This window comes from Alexandromys fortis, unplaced genomic scaffold, assembly GCF_014885135.2.
Source record: "Alexandromys fortis isolate MF-2015 unplaced genomic scaffold, M_Fortis_MF-2015_v1.1 scaffold_3, whole genome shotgun sequence".
NCBI classification, from domain to species: domain Eukaryota; kingdom Metazoa; phylum Chordata; class Mammalia; order Rodentia; family Cricetidae; genus Alexandromys; species Alexandromys fortis.
Window position 1 is genome coordinate 27,905,568 of NW_026067909.1, and position 21,449 is coordinate 27,927,016.

Sequence of the window (21,449 nt, forward strand, 5' to 3'; positions counted from 1 at the left end):
ATCTGCCAGCCCTTCTTACATCTACCAGAAGCAGCCACCTTACACAGGACCCACAGGGGGAACAGGGGATGATAGCTATAGAGAGGCCTGAGTCCTCTTGCAGGCACTACTTTTAGCAAACAAGCTCTCTGACCTTTTTTTTTTTTTCTTATAACCAATAAGGCTTCAAGGGAGATAAGGAGCCCGAGGCCCTGAAGCATGGGAACTCACAAGGCAGACAAACAATATGCATGCGTGCCTGGGAGGGGAGTTTAAGGAGTGAAGACAGACCATATGTATGTGTGCCTGGGAGGTTGAGGGGTAAAGATGCTGTATGGCCTGTACAGATCTGTATCCCCAGGGATGGTACCATGAGCAAATGCCCTGCGGAGAGAATGCAGGCAGGGCTGGTCATAACAATAGAGAGAGGATGGTAAGTGGGACTCCCTGGATTTCTGCTCAGATGTCCCAGTGACTTCTGCACCCGTCACGGCATTCTACCGTGGATGCATGACCCTAGAGGTAAACCAGAAGACCCTGGACCTGGACGAGGCCTCCTACAAGCACAGTGACATCACCTCACACTCCTGCCCACCTGTGGAGCATGCCACGCTCTAGCAGCCATGCACAAGAGGCCTTTGCACCTTCCCAACGGCAAAGGGAAGCGGAGGTATGGACACACTGGCTCCTCCCGAGCAGGTCCGGCAACACTGGAGCAGGTGGGCTACTGCCCTTGGGGCTGTCTTTTTTTGAGATATTTCTTTGCCTTGTATATATATATATGTACATAAGGGGACTGGTATCAGGTCATTGGCTGCTCCTAGAGCCCCTTGGCCTGCTGGGAGCTGGCTAGGAAGGGTTGGGCTGGAGGGCTGGCAATTTGCAGCTGAGTGGATTTGAAGAAAATAATTCTGTTATTTTTATTACCACATGCTTCTTTCTGATTCTAAAGTATGGAAAAATAAAAATTTACAGAAACCTTTTTAACCCTGGGTTGGTCACAGTCTGTCCTGGGCGTGTCTCAGGACTGTGCTGCGTTTGGGGTGAATGGGCTCTGAGAGCATCATGGCACAGGCCCACAGCTGGACGGGCCTTTCCTGGGATCCTTGTGTCCCAGTACAGGCAGCTGTGGACTATGGCAGGAGCCTCTCCTCACATGGATGAGGGCAAGGGCTGGGACTGGCTTCACCAGCAAGCTGCCGAACCTCAGCTTTCTCTGCAAATGGAGACAGTCCTACACACCTCTGCATCAGCCCCCACAGAGAGAACTCTTCTTAACGCTGTCCCTGGCAGCCAGGATGTAGGGGTGGTACCTATACAGAATCTCCCTTCTCTCCCTGTACTCTCCATTGCCTCTCTTGGCTGCCCCTGTTCCATTTAAAAGAAAAGGTCTGGTTTTCTGTTCCAAGGCTGCTCTGCGAGCAGAGCCGAGGGAACTGCACCCTCCCTGGGCCGCAGAGACACAAGAAACAGCAGCCCAGTGTCTCTGAGCTACCATTTCTTCATAAGGGAAGGAGCTAGGAGCCGCTGATTTTAACTCCAGCATCCTGTAAGTTATGGTGAAGATAGAAACAACACTGTTGAACACAACTCCAAGAAGGTAGGAAGTAGAGCCCTGCCTGGGACTCCCAGCTGCCTCTGTTTGTCCTCAGGCAGCCATAGAAGCCCACATCTTATTTAAACTGGAGAAGCAGCATCCCCTAGACCTCAGTGGTTTTTCCATGTGTTGGAGGCAACTCTGGAATGTTTTCATGGAATGTTCTCATGAGTGTCCTCCAAGCAGCCCCAGATCTCTCCAGGAGGTCACGAGGCCAAGAACAGAGCAGGACAAATGCTGGTTTGGAGCTGGACCACACAGACAAGGGTAGTGGGGGGCAGCCACATACTTGGCATTCCTTATCTGCCCTAAGGAGGCAACAACACTGTGGGAAGAGCAGACACCTCTCCTCCCTGATGTTGCACCCATCCTCAGCCTTGGCTGGCACCAAACCTTCTACCATCTCCTGCCAAATAAAGCAGTAATCATCTGTCAGCTGCCTGCCATGGGATCCTCACTTCCCTGGGCCCAAGTGGCCAAACTACAAGGACACCCAGGGGGGTACCAGGAACCTTTTGAGGGAAGACGAGGGGAAGAGGTAGGATGGACTATGATACTATGATCTTTATCACCTGAATTCATTGCAAAGCTCTTTTTCTAGGGATGAACTTTTACATTTTTCATTGTATCCTTGGGGCTGTTTTCTTCAGCCTGGGACCCTACCATGCATTCAGGCAGCTTGTCAGCACCACATCCTCCCTCAGACATAGTCTGATAAAGAAATATGTCTCTAGATTTTTCCAAATGTACCTAGGGCAAAGTCACCTTTTAGAAAGCAGTTTCAGGGCAGGAGACCAGTTTCACTGTATTTCTCAACACAAAGCCTGCAGATCTCCATTTAAACATGAAGGAAAGCAATGTGTTCTAGCTGGAAGGTATTGGAGACACCCAAGATCGCAGGGTCCCTTTCCAGAACAGACAACTTCCTACAAACCTAAGAGTGACCACGTGAGAGAGAAGCAAGTATGAGACCCAAGCAGGCCCAGTAAAACATTCCCTGCTGACCAACAAGGATGTGCACACCGGGGCATATCTGTGGCCATGTCATCCACTACCAAGCTCTTGATAACTGGGGCTGAGGAAGCAAAGCTATAGTGGCTGTGACCCACAGAGGAGATGGTGCAAGTGGAACCCTGATTCAGGCAGGCTGATCCGGTAAGCAGAAGAGCTCAGCGTCTCTCACTAGTGGGCATGACCCACCCCATTCATACCCACGCACACTCACCATACCACAGACTCGGGACAAGCATATCTTACATCATCCCAAAAGCAGATGCGAGTGACCAATTCCACGACAAAGCAGGTGACCGAGAACAAATCTCACCAACCAGCACAGAAGCCAAGCACAGAGCAGACCCTCGGGTGACATTCAAAGAGGCAAAGTCATCAGGACCTGGTCCAGAGCCACCAAGCATGCAGGCCCCAGCTGGCTTCCCAGCCTTGTCCACATGAAGGCAGGACACTCAAGAGTTTCTGCCCGCACTGCAGGTTAGTGTGGTTTGTGGGGCCAGCTCTGGAGACTAGGGTACAGGGCCTTACATTCTCTGCCGGAGACAAGGGAGAAAGACATTTTTGTGGCAATGAACACAAATGTTGACCTTGGCATGCAATGTTTCGTAGTTTTTGGCTCCAGTGAGCATGGGCTCACTGCAGTTTTATTGTTCTTCAGAGTCCCGGGGGCCAGTTTAGGAAGTTCAGAGGTCAAGCCCATTGGGCCCAGTACACGGGACTGAATATTAAACTGGGGTAGTGTAATATAAAAGTAGATGGGGGGGGCAGGACCCTGCACCCATCAGCCTCCAGAGCCTGGCTCTTCTCTGTACACTCACTACACAGACAAGGTGCCCTCTGTCCCAATCCTGTAGAAAAGACACCCACTGTGTGGCTTCAGCAAGGATGCCTCCTGTGCATCTGGTCAACCTCATCTTCCTGAACCTCACGCTTACACGTGACAGGAATCTTGCCATTGCTGTGCAGGACACCCTTCTTCTACAGCCAGTATTGTGGCATGTCTATGCCCCTTGTGAGATCTGCTTAACTGTGCACTCTGGGTAGACGCAAGGCAGGGGACAGAGCCAGCTGGCCCCCGGCCCCATTAAGAAGCAGTGCCAAAGCCCCCCCCCCCCCCATTAAAGTCCAGAGACGATTTTGTCCTGCTGCCTCCAAGTGTAATTCTTAGGAGACTTTCACAAATGCCTCTGAAACTGTGGTCCTAAGAGATATTAAATAGCCTAGTATATACATTGGTATAAATATAAATTGGCAGAATATTGTTTGATATTGGTCTAGGGAGGCTAAGGTCAGGTTCCTGGAAGTTCTAGGAAAGCACAATCATGCTGGATCCAAGGTCAGCCAGCATCAAATAGAAACCACTATACTTGCTTTCTCAGGCTGCAAGGCCAAGTGACCAGTCCTCAGACCAATGGCTGCCTCAGCCCTTCAGGGATGGGTAAGCAGTTCTCGGGTTTACGGCACATCTCCACAGACAGACCTGTCAGCTTCCTGTGTTGTGGGCCTTTGTGGGAAACCCTATTTAGAAAATATCTCTAGCCTGCCTGGGTGAGATCTACTGGACAGAGTGGCCTTGACCAGCAGGGGGCACAGGAGCTGCATCGTCACAGGCTGGTCCTCTCTACCCCCACCTGCTAGTTCTGGACCTCACAGAGAGGGGAAGAAAGGCCCCAGTGTCCACACAACAGCTAGCCAATGAATGAGCCAGTAGCAACAAATCAGCAGAGCACCACGAGGGAAATGAATATGAGATTCTGAGTCTGCCAAAAGGTGGATCTTGCAGAGGCAGAACTCAAAGGTCTCTAGAAGTAACTTTGGGTGTTTGCTCAAGCTTATCCCCCACCCCCGCATCGGAAAAGCAGAGCTCAGGGTTCTCTCTGGTCCTTCTCAGAACATACGCACAGAAGGGGTTTGGTCTCTTCCTCCTGAGGGACATGCTCACGAAAGTCTGTCAACCTGTGATGCCTTTCCTGAAGGAACAATCTTTACCAGAGGTGACTGGCTACCCTTGCGTGGCAAGAAAATAGCAACTGAGAACCAACCAAGACTAGAGGTGAAACAGAATGACGCAGGTGCAGAGAAGCCCTTCTGGATGGCGAGGCTAGGGTCTCATGTGGGAGAGGGGACAGCAGAGATGGCACTGGGCCAGACAGCTGACTCTGCTTCCGCCTCTGCTCCTGGCCTGTGCTGGCAGAGGGCGTGTCCAAGAGAAGAAAGTGCACAGCTTCAGCTTCCAGATACTTCTAAATTCTCTGAGGCTGGCTGCAGAGGCATGCTTTCTGGATGTGGTTTTTTTTTATTAGTTTTGTTTTATTTCTGGCAACCCCAAACCAAGTGTTACTTTTAGATGTACTACCTCCGTGTCAGGGTGCGTAGGGGGGAGGCTTCTCCCCGGGGAGGAAGTAGGTTGGTGTGCAGAGTGAAGGAGCATTAGGAGAAGGCCCATGGCTGGAGTTGCACTGGGAGGGAGACGCTGTGTCCTCAGGCCGAGAGAGGTCAGCAGAGGATGAGGCCGACAGGGCACTGGAGGGCTGCAATTAAACAGAGAGGTGTCCTCGGTCAGCAGGTGGGAGGACTCAACTACGCCCTCCAGCATATATGCCAGTATCACGTTGGCCTGGTATCCTACCAGACCAGGAGCTACCTGCTCACCGGGACCCCCAGGAAGCCTTCCAGGCCCAGGAACAGCCAAGAGAGGTCAAGTGTCACCCTATCCGGTCCCCAAATGGCACAAACTTGGCTTCTAAGGCTGCTGGGACCCCCAGGAAAGGTCTCCAAAGCTCCAGACTTCCTTGGCCTACTTAACCTAGTCAATTTTTACTAGCAGTGATTAGAAGAGCCAGGATGGCCTAGAGTCAGATGCTGGGCACTTACCAAAGAGAGCAAGATCATTAACACCCCAGCACAGCAGAGGGGTTCATAGGTCAGTGACTATAAATGTGGTCAGCTGTAGATTAGATGTTTAAGGAAGCTAGTTTTCAGATGTAACTAACATTTGAACAGCTCCTTACTGTTGGAGAGTCTGCTCCAATCAGTTGCAGACCTTAAGAAAAAAAGGCAGCTACCCTGAAGGAGAAAGAAATCCTGCCCGTGTATGACCGTGGGTTACAGTTCCCAGTGTTTCCCTGGTCCTGAGGATAGTGGACCGGCCCCTCCTACACTCATGAGAGTCAGTCACTAAAACAAATCCCTCATAAATACACCTTGTATTCTGTCTCTGAAGAACCCCAACAGACACCCTCCCAAAATCAAGCATGAGTTCACGTGAGAAGAGGAATTTGGGGAACAGCACAGATCTAAAGTAAATCTTTTCTAAAGTACTAGAAGTTTAAAACTTAAAATCGGTATTTAAAAAACAAATTCCGAACTGAGATTTTTAAAGTGCCTGCTGTATGCTATGGTGTGGTACTCCTGCTGGCTGTTTGCCATGTGGTGCTCCTAAGCAGCCAACTCGTCTTCCTGGTGCTGGAGTCAGGCTCTGGCAGCATGGCCACCCTACAAACGTTTCCTCCCAAGGCAGGGCTGAGGCTGAGGTCTCCCTCATCCTTAGTGTCATGCTGGGCAGTCATGTGACAACCCAAGATGATTGTCACAAAAAATTCAACTGTGGGCTCAGGAATTTTCTCTTGTTTCACCCTCAAATCTGTATATGCATTCCTCTAATCACAGGGACCAATGCATGTCTAAAGGTCATCCTTTTAGGTCTGCTAGGATGGGCTTCCCACCCCTGTCAGTTCTGCTCTTTTCTGAAAATAAGTGAATACACAAACCATAAAGCAAGCCCTTAAGAACCACAGCGCAAGCTACAGGAACCTCAGGATAAACCACCAGGAACCACAAGATAAACCACCAGGAACTTCAAGATAAGCCATCTGGAACTGTGAGATAAACCATCCGGAACCGTGGGTTAAACCACCAGGAACTGCGGGATAAACCACCAGGAACCTCAGATGAAACCACCTCACTAAACAAGGCGCATTAAGGCAGGCCCTGCCCACATGGAGAGGATCACCCCCACAATACCGTTCAGGCTGACCTTAGTGTCGTGCTGGGCAAACTACTGGGTGTTGGCACAGGCCCATTTAAAGTTTTTCTTCTAACTTCCTAAAACACCCCCACACGGCCATCTCACTCCCTCCTAATATTCAGGGATGTTTGCTGGCTGCTAATGACTTCAACAGGACACTTAAAATATCTCCTTCCATCTGCTGACCAATGGCGACAGCATCCATTCCTTAGGAAACACAGGCTCATCTGATACGCCTGGTCCCCAGAAATCTGATTACCAAGCACATGTGGCAATTACACTCCCACACAAGCTGCCGGGAAAGCTGCTCAGCCCAGAGGGTCTCAGGCCTCCTCTGGGAGGAAGGAAACCATCCACTATCTACAAAACTCCAGAAGGCAGAAGAGGAGCACCGATGGGAATTGGCAGGTCATCTTCCAGGTTCCCAGAGTGTGCCCATGGTAAAGGACTGTCGCCTATACACCACCACAAGGGGCATTTGTCCTTTTCAACATGGAAAGGGAATCTCACTTCTGTGAGAGCAGGCTGGGAGCCCCTCCACAGGGGTCCTTGCTTCCCCAGGCCAGGGCTTCAAGACAGAGAGGCGGACAGGCACCAGGACTGGCCCAGATACACTAGACACCAGGTAGGATGGAATGGAGCCCCACATTCCCTGTGGAGAGTCGCATGCTGCACAGGCTGTGCTCTGGAGTTGTGTTCTTGGCATCTATGTGATTTAGTCGCTCTGTGTCCAAAGGCAGCCAGACCGGCTCAGGGAGCCCCACCAGGTCTACCCAGAGATAGTCCTAAGAGTCTCACGTGGATCTGACAAACTACCTGGAGAAGAGAGCAGGTCCAGGATGAACCGTGACCTCAGAGGATAGTGTCCTTCCTGGGCTAAAGATTAGGGAGATCCTTCTCCAGGCCAACACAGAAAGTTCTATGAAGGGCTGAGGCCTTGGAGTGGCCGCTACTCCGGCTAGTACCTTTGAACCATCTCATTTCCTAGACGTAGCTAGACATACCTGCTTCTGATGTTCCAGAGAGGGGAGACTTGGTCCTGAGGCAGGCTTTACCCACAGGGACTTACATTCCCTGATTTGGGGTCCCTGTGACTCCAGTGGACGAGGGTCCAGTTCCCTTTGGGAAGTCCCACTAGCACAGCCTGGGGGTATCACACTGAGAGCCCAGACCCAGTACCCAACACTGCCATGGAGCACTGCGGCATCCTTCCTCCAGACCCCAAAGGACCCAAGTAATTCATGGATTACAGCCCCAGCTTCATTTTCAGGTAAGCAGAGGAAGCTGAAGCACAGAGAAAAGGGCCCTGCCCTTGGAGGGGGGCAACGGCAGTACAGTGACCTCACATGAGTCCGGGGCACCAGAGTGAGCCCTGGAAAACAGAACAAAGCTGTCTGTATTAGATACTGGGGTTCCCAAGCCTTCGTCCAGCCCCCACTTCACATATGTGGAGCCGGGATGGTCAAGAGACCCGCAAGCATTACTCCCACCTGGCTACTCTATAGGGTCAGCCCCGGGGCCCTGACAGCTTTCTCCATCTGAGATGGTCAGAGCTTGACACTCGAGCCACACACCCCCCCCAAACAGTCACTTTGCCTGGCAAGGCCTCAACTTTCAGTGTGACTCACTAGGTGCAGGTCTCATGGGGAATACCCGAGGACATGTGACTTCAAAACAAATGACGTAACCGCATTCACCTGGGCCCACGGGCCAAAGAGACTCACTTCAGCATAGTGTGATGACACAGATATACTCGGCACAGCCCTGAGGCTCATAACTGCTTCTGTTAGGGCCATAAGACAAGTCACCAAGCAGCCAGCCTACGTGAGTAGGGCATTACCCCATCTAGAAGGTTTGTCTAGACCTGGATTCTCAACCTCCCCACAGGAGACACTGGGCAACGCCTGCAAATGGTTTGGCTTTCATGACGAGGGGTTTCAGCGTAGGTAGGAAGAGGACATGGCCTGCCTGACACCTCACAGTGCTAAGATGCAAGCCGAGAGGATCACACATCCCCAGTGCCAAGTGCAAGTCAATATAGTGCCATTAGACAACCGGGACCCTTTTATACATGTCTACCAGAGCTTTATAGGACACGAACAAGTCAATGCTAAGAGTGGAATAGAGGCAAGCCTTGTTCAAACAAGATCTTATTCCAGACCCCTCTCCTGATGGCCTCAAGTTCACATGTGCGGGGCACATGAGCCCCTATAGGGTTATTGGCTTTGCAGATAAATTTCAGAGAGTGTTGGCATGCGCCTGGCTCCACTTAGAATACTCAATGTCATACAAGTGTTCAAAATCCAGGTAGCCAGTGGCATCTCAGTCTCCCTGACCTGTAAAAGGCCAGTTCGTGGCTAAGATAAGCAGTGTATAAAACAGCTAAAAACAGTGTATGCAAAGATAGTTCTTCCAGAAGGAAGCATGCTTTTGTGGGTTACTAGGGCCGTGGGCAGCAAGGCACCTTGCAAAGACATGACCGACCCCATAACGATCCCAGTCCCCATCATCTATGTCAAAGCACACCCTCTCTATGCGTAGCCCTACCCTGTCTACTCAGAAATCCACAGAAACAACCAATCACTCGGTGACACACCCAACCCCAGCAGGTAACACTTGCCTACCTGAAGCGGCAGAGGGTAGGAGGAACAGGTTGGCACAGTCATAGATGGAGGGCACAAGCCAGTGTAGGCCAGGATCTGCTGGGCAGGGTTGTAGAGGATCTGAGGTGGCGGAGTTGGGCCATAGGCCATCTGAGACAGGGGGACCTGTGAAGAAAAGGGAAGTGACCACCTAAGTCCATGTTCCTTCAAATCCATTCAAGGCAGGATTCAGACCCACAGCTTGGCCGTCTGGGGAGTCCTAACCCAAGCCATGAAGAACAGGCCAATCTGTCCTTCATGCATCCTCTACATATGGTCTCCGGGTTAGAGTCACTACCTGGAGCGACCATCGGATGAGGCAGCCAGGCAGAGCCCAAGCACTAGACTGTGGGAATTCAGGGCCTAACAAGACATCCCTAAATCTCCCCAGCAATAAGAAACCCGAGACAAAGAGCTAAGTGGCACTTCTGGGCTGCAACCAAAGGCCAGAGCCCCTGGGACACCAGGATAAGCACAGGAAGAATCACCCAGAAAGTGTTTGGCATCCTGTGGATCCAGAAGAACCCCTGAAGTTGCCATGGACCCCAAAAGGACATAAGGAAGAGTCTACCCAGTGATAGGAAGGTAGCAGGCCCAAGCTCAAGGGCAGGGTCAGTGGGACTGGCTCAGAGAGAATTATATACGGGTGAATTTCAGTTTTCTCATTCAGCTTGTTCAAACTGTGTCCAGTCCCTGCCAGAACCACACCCAGGCAACCGGGACCCTCACAGTGACAGACTAGCTTTGCCGACGAGTTTCGATCTTTAGCTGGCAACAAGTTCTGCCTGCCTAAGAGGGTGGGAGAAGATTGAAGCAGCCGGTGGCTAAGCACTGTTTCCAAGGCAAGGGATTGGTAACCCTGGTTGCCATCTGACTTGCAGAATTGCTTGGGTGTTTAGATCCTTTGTCAAGGGGGCCGTAGGACAGTACTACTCACCATGTCCTTGAAGGCCCCTAGGACTGCAGCCGTGATAATGCCAAGGCACAGGCCCAGAACATTCAGCACCGTGGACACCCAGAGCAGCCGGTACAGGTGGATCACATCCTGGCAGCTACGCACACCCACAAATTCATAGTAGGCAGGAGAAGCCTCTGTGCTACAAGAGAGAAGACCAAGTTACTGCTCTCATTGCTAGAGCATGGCCAAGTGACAGCCATAGTCAGGTGATCACCCCCAAGTATATCTGTGATTAGATGACAATCATTGAATGCTAGGACTGTGGCCAGTGAACTAACCTATGTGCAGGAACTGTTGCCAGGCAACAGCCCAGGACATCATGCCATGGTCAGTAGACCATACTATGAATTAAAGCTATATCTAACCAATGAGGCTCCTAACTTAGAGCCACAGTCATGAACATTACCACTGGGGCAGTGCAGGCTGGTGGGAGGTTAGTAAAGGAGTCACGTAAGCCCTCAGTTTCCAAGCCAGAGAACCCAGGAGACTTTGGGCCACTCTGACTCTTGAAGGGAGAGGGTAGAGTGGGGCTTTAGGCAGTCTTTCTGCTGACATAATCCCCAACTATAACCTTAAAGCTAGATAGAAGTAGTCTTGACACACACCCCCAAAAATATATAACTCCAATCATAAAAATAGCTACAACCAAACACTGCTTCCCTGAAGAAAAACTAATCCCTAACAAGGCAAAAATAGCCCTAGAGGTAGTCATGGCTATAAAATGACACAGCCGCAAAACTTACCCAATTAAATGTCCAGCCAAGTGATATTCATAGCCTTAAAACTATAATTCCAAACACAACCTAAGCCCAAAGCCTAAATATATCACAGTCATAGCCCTAACCCTAAACCTATCAGGGCCCCAATCCAAACCAAAACTTAACCCTAACCCTGGTCCTATCCTTATCTCTAATCTTAACTATAATGCTGACAAATTCCTAATTTTAACCACAATCACAGCCCTAACCATATATAAAATTTCACATAGCATAATCCTAAAGTTGACACCAAACCAAAACCAAACCATAGTCCTATCCATATCTAAATTTTACCATTAAGCCAAACCCTAAACCTAAGAATAAACCCTAATTCCAAAACTACCCCTAGAATCCCTAGCATTAACATTAACCCTAACCCCAACTCCAATATACCCCTAGCCTATGCTCCTATGCCCTCAGACCAAGCACAACCACAAGACTGTGGTCTTGACTGTGTTACAGCACATCCAACCCCCAACTCAATAACTTTGACTCTTACCTTAACCATAGACCCAAGACTATTAAACTCAACACCAACACCAAACACCAGTCCTAACTATAGCCTTACCCTTAACACTAGTCATAATCTGAATGTCCAACCGCATGCTAACCCTCCAATACTAGCCTGTCAATAACCCTGAACCTAAATCCAATTCTAACACTGAACCCATTCCAACACTAATCCTAACTATGGCACCAATAACAACCTAAACCCAGCCATAGTTCTGGATCCCAGCTTTAAGTTTAACCCCAACCCAGCTGTAAACCTAAGCTTAACCTTAACATGTATTGTATCTTAATATAACATAAACCATAACTCCAGTAACACAAAGCTCCAACAACCACCCTAACTCTTAAACATCACTCTAAAACTAACCCTCAAATTCAAATACAGCCCTTACCCTAAACCCCATACAGAACATCATCCCTAACCCTAACCTCACAGTAAACCTACATACAACATAACCTTGAACCCCAACTCTAAGACAAATCCTAGCCCTCATCACACCCAGTACCCTAACACCACCCAAGCTAAACCTTCACTAGGTTATCCCAACAATAACCACTAATCCCACAACTAAGTTTAAATCCAGTGTCAAACCTAACACCAATCTTAAACCAGAATTCAGAAACCAACACAATTCCAAAGCTAATTCCAAAACCAATTCTAATCCTAAACTCTAACTGTGACCATAACCATACCTACAAGCCAGTGCCAGCCCCAGATTTAAACCTAGGACAAGTCCTGGCCCTATCCCTTAACCAAACTTCAACCCTAGCTCTAACCCAAAACTAGAACAAAACTTCTCGACCCTAATGTCTAACTCCTAACCTTAATCCTAGCTCCTAAACCTCAACTCCAATATCAACCCTAACCTTTCATATATCTCTATGGTCCCAAACAAAATATGACCACAGACTTAATTCCAAATATAACCACAATCCTGTAACCAACCCTAACCCATATCCTAGCCCTAAACTTAACCTAAGCATAGCCATAGCCATAACCCTAATGCCAAACATCAATGCCATCTAACAATAGGATTAACCTAGATCCAAAGCTAATCATAGCTCTGACCCTAAATCACAACCGGAGCCCAACGACAGTTTTAATCTAGTCTCAGCCCTACACTGAGTTAGAGACCTCTCTACTTCTCTGAGGATCCATCTACCTTTGATGGGGCTGGCCAAGGAGTCTCCACCAGGCCTCACAATGCAGTGGAAAGTGGACACAGGATATTCCAACTCACTAACCCTGGACCCTTAATAGCCAGCTAGGATGGTGGCTGAGCTACCTCCCATGCCAAATTAATAAGCAAGCATTTTGTGTTCCCGTTTTCCATGTGTATCCTATCCTAACAGAAAGCTGCAGGTGGGTCTCACCCCTGAGAGGGAGCAGGACTGGGATGTACTGGTGGCCACCTGATAGTCAACTGCCTCAAGTGTGTGACAAACAGGGGCCAGGCCAGGTTTCAGAACTTCCACACTCTGTGTGTGCTCTTGGGTGGTGGCCCGATCACTCAGAATCCACTTTTTCACTGCTGAAACTAGATCCAGAGAAAGACGTAGAAAACACAAGTAGATATAGGAAAGGAGAAATGGGTGCAGGTGGGGGGGGGGTGCGCACGGGCTCCTGATGTGCCTTACCTCCCGCAAGCATAGAGGTCACAGCAATAGCAGGTGTTGCTCCTCACTCTCAGCTGGCACCTTCCGCTCAGGGAGTAGCAGGTGACCTGGGGCAGAGACAGGCAGGTCCATACTTTATTCTGCATAGACAGCAGGCAGCCTGGGTCCAAGACCTTGCCCTGACCAGAAGCAGGGCTGCACTACCAGGACCCTTCTCTGACTCCTGGCAGGGTGGGGCAGGGCAGGACATAGGACCGGACTGGGCAGAGCAGGGCAAGATGGGACTGGATAGGACAGCACTAGGCAGATCAGAACAGGACTGGGCAAGGCAGGGCTGTCAGAATCCCCACCCACATCCCCCAAGCACCTAACATTGGCATCTCGTTTCTGGAATGTCCAGCACATGCCTTTTCAGTGTTCTGCAGGTCTGAAGACCCCAAGAACAGACCGAGATGAGAATCTGGTACCCACTTGCTGATTCCTGCCCCTACTTGGCACTGGCACTCTGTGTGAGCAGCCTTATTTATCTAAGCACACACATCCCCATAGTGTTGGTGTAGACAGTCCAACTGAGCCGCATGCCAGCGCCCACCTGGGCTGGTGTCATAGGTCAGCTGCTGTGCACACTTGTCCTTCCTGGCATCTCACTTAACAAAAGAGTGAGGTCACGCTACAGCTGTCCCCAGTCCTTGAACACTGCATATGTGTTGTCGCAGTGATTAAATCAGTGAACATGCTAATTGAAATGCTAATTGACCACACAGCCCTGGACGGATGAGCCCTAACGCTGTGTCCAAGAGGAAAGTGTGCAGCTGCGGTTCCCGAGAACGGCACTGTGCATTGGACTGTCAAGGCTAGCTCCTAGCTGTCAACGCCTTGATACCCACGCAATGGGATGTTCTGTGAGAACCAAGACAGCCATTTTAATCAGACCCAGAAGACTTGGGGGGATATGGAAGCCACACTGCCCAAAGGGGCTCACCTCTGTTTGATAGACGTCATACAGGTACCCAGTCCCACTGGAGTAAAACTGGCACCGTCCTGTGCTGAGAGGCCTAGGTTCCTAGAGAAATAAATGTAGATGAGTAGACTGGTCATCACCAACCGGAGTGGCCATCTCATGCTTACTGTCCACGGACTGGAGCTGAACCAAGGCCACAAGAATTATTGCATGCCATAGTATTGTGTGTGGCATCCAGAAGGTTGCTGAAGAGAGAATTACAGACATCCTCCATCTATCTGCTGGGCACACACATCAGCACAGGGACAAGGGGAATGGGACTGAATGGGCAAAGAGGTATTCTATACCTCGCCAGGGGCACTAGGCTTTTCTCTTCCTAAAAGCAAAATGAGTTCCTTCTACTAGGAAGGGAAGAAGGAAGATTTGGGACTGATCCACTCATTCATCCAGACTCCCCATCTATTCTTCCAGTCGTCATTCAAGCCTCTGTCTCTTTGCCACACCCCACCCCTTGACATGAGCTCATCCATTCCTAGCTCACCGCGTCCCCACTCCTGTGTCCCTGACATTCATGGACCCAACACAGTGTGGAACCCCGAGGAAGCCAAGGAAAGGGAGAGCTGTGGGTGAGTGAATTGGGGTGGAGCGCCAAGCAGGGCAGCTTCTACAGCTGCTAAGGCAGAAGGCAGCTTGTGCCTGGACCTGTGAAGTGCCATAGAAGCCATATAATCCAGAAATGCTTCTTTGGGTTCTTTACTGTGTATCAGTGGGGTCTCTCAAACCACTTCTCCTGACCTAAGAGGTGTCTAGAAACCACGAGTCATTCCGGCAGCAGACAAAGAGTAACTCAGGAGTCACAGGCAGCAGCGATGGTGGAGCATAGCACCTGTATGCCAGGCTGGGCGTGGATGGGTTCAGACAGGAGGTAGGCCTATTGGCACCAGGTGGTACATGAGGGGAGCAGGCAGGATAGCGATTAGAGATACAAGGAGTCAGTGAAGACAGGTAGAGAGCTAGCTTCAGGGTGGTCAGATTTATACGGTCTTCATCACAATATGACAAGACTCAGATCCTTCTTCCCCAGTGGACTTCCCGGTATATGTTTGTGTCTTCTGTGTATGGCGGGTGTTTGTGCCTTCTGTGTGTGGTAGTGTTTATGTCTGCTGTGTGTGGCATGTGTGTTTGTGCCTGCTGTGTGTGGTATTTGTATTTGCTGTGTGTGGCTATTATTTGTGCCTTCTGTGTGGGGTTTGTGTTTGCGCTTACTGTGTCGCTTATGTGTGTGACCTGTGGGAGGCTGAGGCTTCGAGTTGCAGAGTCAGACTCGGCAAGAAAAGGAAGGCCAGCTGTGGCAGCTTGGTTGAAGCCAGTGTGAAGATGTCAGAGTTGGGCCCTGTGACAAGTTTTGTTTTCCACATGGACGTTGAGCCCTAGAGACAGACTGCACCAGTGGAAGGTGGTACTCACAATGTGCCGTGCTGCAAACACGCCATCGACTATGGCACAGCAGAAGGCCGCCACGACACCAAAACTGATGAAGACAATGGCCGCCACCAACTAGGAGAAGAAGAGAGAGGAGGGTGGGTCTCAGCCTAAAAGCAGCCTTGGACGCATTCAGAGGTGGATGTTTGTACCTCCTGGCCAGACCGCCATGGCTTTACTTCCACCAGCCAGTGTCTCAGCCACATACTCATCCATGTGGGGCACTGTGGGTTCTGCACCACGAGACACAAGGGGCAACCACTGCATGCATATTCTCTATGCCTCGCCTCTGCACACCCAAATGCAATGTGTCTCATTTTCATGAGTATATATGAATAATTGCCCTGGGCCTTTAACATAACTAGATTCATCTGTACCAGTCCTGGCCTGCAGGGCCCCTTAGACACATGTGGCTACAGGCTACTAAGTGTCTGCCCATGATGTTTAAACTGTCTGCTGTAGAGATTCCAAAAGCTAGTCACTATAAAATTGTATGGGTTCACAAATGGGTGTTTCTATAGGATAAATTCTTTGAACATATATTAACCCAGTACTTTGACATGTAGCATACTTGGATTCTTTGCACTTTAAAATTTTCACAAGGAAATGATACACTATCCTATAAACACACTTAGCCATCAACAATAGAATGTCCACTTCCGTGCACCAAGAATGACATGAAATGGTGAAAAAAAAAAAAGATGCTTGCCTCAATTTACATTTCTCTGACTATGAGGGTGAAGCCCCTCTTATTTCAGTTTTTCTTATGACACAGCTCCAGATTAACAGGCAGGAAAACAAACTCAAGGGACTCCTGGACCTAAGTGTGGCAGCACACTCTTAATCCCAGTGCCCAGGAGGATGAGGCAGGAAGATTGTGATTTCAAGGCAGCCCCAACTACCCAGTGAGATCCTATCTCAAAAAGAAAAAAATAAATAAACCTACATTTCCTTCCTGAGAGTTCCCCAGGTGTTTACGCCTTCTAAAACATGCGTGTGAGCACTCTCCCTGTCTGCAGTTCCTTCCCAACCAGGAGAAATCTGTTCAATGCATGGAGTTAGTGCTCAGTCCTGGGAGATGCACAAAGCCATTGGGAATTACCAGCCACAGAGAAGAGAGAGGCAGCCACAGAGAAACAGCAAGCAAAGGCCATTTGTGGTGGTACACACCTATGATCCCAGCCCTTGGGAGGCAGATGGCAGAGCATCTCTGTGAGTTCAAGGCCAGCCTGGTCTATAAAGTGAGTTTGAGGCTAGACTAAGTTAAACAGTAAGACCTTGTCAAAAAAGAAAAGAAAAAGAAGGAAGGAAGGAAGGAAGGAAGGAAGGAAGGAAGGAAGGAAGGAAGGAAGGAAGGAAGGAAAGAAATAGCAAGTATAGCAAGCAAAAGCAGCTCTCTTTAGCCCCAGGGTAGCATCAGAACTCTCGGGCACGGGGCCGGCCATGCATTGGTGGTGTAGTTGCCCTCTGCTGATGCCGACACTGTCCTCGGTGTCCTCTGCCACTCCCTCCTCACTCATCTCAGTTTGTTTGACATGAACCCAAAAGACAGAACTCTGCTGTAAGGAAGGCAAGGTCAGAGGCATCCTGCCAGCCAAGTTCTCCTATGTGTGCGGCCTGTATCCTGCACCTGCACCTGCACCTGCACCTGCACCCAGCTGGAGCTGTCACACCCCCTCAGCCTGCACAGCAGGTCGATTAACAAGCAGTCAGCAGGAGGCCAAGAGCCTAAAAACAGATCTCAGCCCCAGGGTCCTTAGCATTGTGCCCAGCATCCGAGCACACAGCATGGTGAAGATCCATGACAGTTGCCTAGGAGACACTAGACTCCTTTCACAGGGAACTGCCAAGATGTGCCACATGCATGCCTGGGACATGACCCCAGCACAACATCACACAGCCAGTCTGTCACTTCCACATCCTCAATCCCTGTGAATTTCACACTGATGAGGACCCCTCTCCATCCTCCACATTGCCACCCACCCAGTCACAGTCCGTCAGGCATATGGCTTCACAGCCTTTCCTGGTGTGGACATCTCATCCTGAAGCCTCTGGATTGGCCAATGCTGGCTGCTTTCCTCCACAGTTCCTGCCAGCCAATCAGGGTGGATTACCCTAACCAGCACTCTGTTGTCTAAAGACCTTCTAGGTCGCCAGTCATCCCAGGATAGCAGGAGGTGGCCACGGCTAGAGGCTAGGCTCAAGTACTAGACAAAGGGGACAAGGAGGCAGCACACCACAGAGACTGAGGGCGGGTGGGTTACCCGCACATCTGGGGAGAAAGCAGCACCCTCTGATGAACAAGGACCATCAGATAGATAGCAGGTGTTGGGTCTCCAACCCCATCAGTGCCCAGCACAGACACTTGTCACCAGCTCAGTGCTGGGAGCTGTTCCAGGTGCTGAAAAAAATGGCTGCACAAATGCTGCCTGCTTTCTGGATCAAGGTTTGGAGAACTCAGCCCTTCCAAAAACAGAGCCACAGCTGGGCACACCTGTGTTCTATGTACAGGAAGCCAGTATTTCTGCTCCAGCCATGACGATGCCTGGAAATCCCCTTGCCATCTGAGACAGTGTAGTCCACACAGTTGGTGAATGACTGAGCTGGGTCCAAGTCAAAGTGCACGAGAGAAAAAGATAGTCATTCCCCTCCCCCAGCATCCCATGGACGTATGTGACAAAATGGAAAGAAACCCTTCAGTGTGCCAGTCTGAAAGAGAGAATGATGGGGGAGTGATAAACAGAAACATACAGAAAGAGGAAGAGAAACAGAAACACAGAAAGTGTGTGAGAGGAAGAGAGAAACAGAAAGACAAAGACAAAAAGAGAAATTAAGAGAAAGAGATAGAGGCAGAAAGACAGAGAGAGAGACAGAGAGAGAGAGAAAGACAGAAGCACCATCTCTGAGTCAGGTGGATGCTGAGAGCTACTGAGTGAAGGGAAGTAGGAAGGGAAGGGGTAATGCTTTGGAAAGCTTGGCAGGTGGCAGAATCCCTCCCCAGGGAATGTGACTTGTCCTCCTCACTGTAGAAGAGCCCTCCCTCTGAGTCCTCCTTCGGCTTCCACTGGAGATTGCCATAATCATAAGCAGAGATAATGGTGAAATCGTTTCTAATTAGATTTCACCCCTAGAGTGGACAGATTGGAGCAGGCACAAATGGAATCAGCATCTGGGGTTTGCCTCAACCTCCCATGGGAAGGGAAGTACAGAAGGAAACAGATTCGTTCTGAACCTGCTGATAGCTGGTGGGATACATGCAGACATTGTGCCATTCTGTCTGCTTTTACAGATGCTTACAACTCTCTATAGCACAACTTTAAAACAAAGAGAAATCAAAAGAAAATCATTCCACACAGCTGGGACATAGCTCTCCTTGGCTAAAGCTGCCCTGGCCTGCTACCATCCCCTGGAACAACCTAAATTCCCCATTGGAGACACAACATAATGGCCCCTATTTCTGAAGGCTCACTGTAGCCAGCTGTGTGCTAGATACTCCCTCAGGTACCTGCCCTGCCCATGGACTGGGCCTTCCCCATAAAACTAATTAAGAAGATGCCCTAAAGCCTGATCTTATGAAAGCATTTACTTGAGGTTCCTTAGCTCAGATGACTTCATCTTGTGTCAAGTTGGCAAAGACATATCCAGCACACCAAGATACACTGAAAGAGTGACATGACAATTAGCCTTCCCTAGGGATGAGCCCCCCAAATGATTATCCAATAACAAGTGGTCAGCCCTGAAAGGGTATACATACAAGCAACACTGAACGGACTTAGCAGGTTATAGATTATATATGTATATATAATATGGGAGCAATAAGATTAAGTTTACATGGGCGGGGTTGGAGGGAGGAAAGGGATGGGGTAAAATGCCATAATTATGTTTTAATTTTTAAAAAAATGAGAGAAGTTAATATTTTATAGTTACTTTGAAAATGGATTCCAGGGGCTGAAGAGATGGCTCAGTGGTTAAGAGCATTGCCTGCTCTTCCAAAGGTCCTAAGTTCAATTCCCAGCAACCACATGGTGGCTCACAACCATCTGTGATGAGGTCTGGTGCCCTCTTCTGGCCTGCAGGCATACACGCAGACAGAATATTGCATACATAATGAATAAATAAATATTTTTTAAAAAATGGATTCCAAAATGTTCATACTATGAGGAAAGCACAAAGGAATTTCTGGATGCTCTACTTCACATCATACATAACCAAACTAAAGTAGATCAAAAGCCTGAAGGAAATGGAAGTGTTAACCTCCACCAAAGTTGAAAACTGGGCCTAGCAAGTTAGCACAGCCAGTAAAGCGCCTGCCACACAAGCACGAGGACCTGATTTCAGATCCCCAGAGCCTGTGTAAATTGAGACATGGTGTTGAGTACCTGTAATCCTAGCCCTGGAGGACACAGGGAATTGAGGACTGGAGACTGAGGGGATCCCCAGAGCACCCCACCAGGACTCACACAGAAGCTATAACCACTTATTTTTACAGCAATAATCCACAGCAGCGCACCAACAAATATAGTCTATAGTCCCCTGTACTATGCATGGCTGCTAATACTCTCTGAACTTGGACAAACAGCATCATCTAAATGTCTATTATTGTGTTGGTCTGAATAAGAAAGCCCCCCATATGCTCACATATTTGAATGCTCGGTCTGCAGTTGGCAAAACTACTTGGGAAGGATAAGAGATGCAGCCTCATTGGAGGTGGTGTGTCATTGAAAGTGGGCTTAGAGGCTCCAAAATGCCACACCATCTTCAGTTAGCTCTCTCTCCCTCCTCTCACCTCTGCTTGAGGATCAGATGTAAGCTCTCAGCTACTTCTCCATCACCTTGTCTTCCTGTGCCTAAGGCCATACACACCTCCATGTTGATCATGGACTCAACCTCTGAAACTGTAAGCAAGCCATCCACTGGCAGTGGCCATGTCAGAGGAGCTGCAGTCAGCAATGGATATTATGGAGTACCACTCATCAGATAGCATAGCACGGTTGCTATGGGTGCACCCTGGAGAGAGAGGGCCCCAGGGGGATTGTCTCCAGAGTTCCCCTTGCTTCTGCTGTGCCTTCTCCTGCCCACTGCTATCATGTGTCTACTTTATTTGGCATGGTGTAGTTACTATGTAAAAGAATCCCAATGTATCTAGTATAGTGTGATTGATTCATGGAAACCCCCCTTCCTCACTGGACAATATACTCACAGATCATAATAATTTTTACAGAGCAATGATGCTTAGTTGTATTAATGATTTAAAGATACAGGTGGTTAGGACAATTAGTATTGACAATTAATGAAATAGTTTAGGTTGTTCTGTCAATTGCTCTAATAAGAGATACAAGAAAGAAAAAATAAGGCTAGAAGTCACCTTTCCCTTTTCCTAGATGTGAGACTTGCCAAGGATAGAAAACAAGAACAAGGAAGCTTCCTGCATTGTATACCCATGAATTCTACCTATGGAAGAACAGGCTGATGGCTAAAGAAAACAATTATGTCTCTACACCCAAGATTAGGTCCAAGTTCCTTGATCATGTAGTTTACATAATTAATCACAAACTGCAGCATGCACCTTGAATATAGTTGTGAAAGGAAATTAAATGACTCTAATGTGTGTAAAGAAAAAGAAAGATGGTTAGCTAGACCACTTGAGTAAGGTTTTGTAGAGTAGAAAGAGGACAAGAGGTGGTGGCACACGCCTTTAATCCCAGCACTCAGGAGGCAGAGGCAGGCAGAGCTCTGAGTTCTAGACCAGCCTGGTCTACAGAGTGAGTTCCAGGACAGTCAGAACTAAACAAAGAAGCCTTGCCTTGGAAAAACAAAAAAAGAAAAGGAGAGGGGGGGATGAAGGGATGGAGGGAGAGAGGGAAAGAGGGAGGGAGGGAAGGAGGGAGAGAGGGAGAGAGGGAGAGA

The 21,449-nt window shown here is 49.1% G+C and overlaps 2 protein-coding genes across 5 annotated transcripts in view; one reads left to right on the forward strand and one right to left on the reverse strand.

Annotated features, from left to right (window-relative positions):
- Gas6 (growth arrest specific 6) overlaps positions 1 to 966 on the forward strand; it is a 31,408-nt gene extending 30,442 nt beyond the window's left edge. The window contains exon 15 of the mRNA XM_050136584.1: positions 443 to 966. Coding sequence (XP_049992541.1) covers positions 443 to 597 — 155 coding nt within the window. The 3' untranslated portion in view covers positions 598 to 966. The remainder of the gene's footprint in view (positions 1 to 442) is intronic.
- Positions 967 to 1,115: 149 nt separating this feature from the next.
- Positions 1,116 to 21,449, reverse strand: part of Tmem255b (transmembrane protein 255B) — a 28,529-nt gene continuing 8,195 nt past the window's right edge. For 2 of the 4 annotated variants that reach the window (XM_050136593.1, XM_050136592.1), the window contains exons 4-9: positions 15,528 to 15,617; positions 14,082 to 14,162; positions 13,121 to 13,206; positions 10,194 to 10,353; positions 9,239 to 9,382; positions 1,116 to 5,118 (exon numbers count right to left, since the gene is read on the reverse strand). In XM_050136593.1, the coding sequence (XP_049992550.1) occupies positions 4,951 to 5,118; positions 9,239 to 9,382; positions 10,194 to 10,353; positions 13,121 to 13,206; positions 14,082 to 14,162; positions 15,528 to 15,617 (729 nt within the window). In that variant the 3' untranslated portion in view covers positions 1,116 to 4,950. The remainder of the gene's footprint in view (positions 5,119 to 9,238; positions 9,383 to 10,193; positions 10,354 to 13,120; positions 13,207 to 14,081; positions 14,163 to 15,527; positions 15,618 to 21,449) is intronic. The other 2 variants (XM_050136589.1, XM_050136590.1) reach the window with 2 other exon arrangements.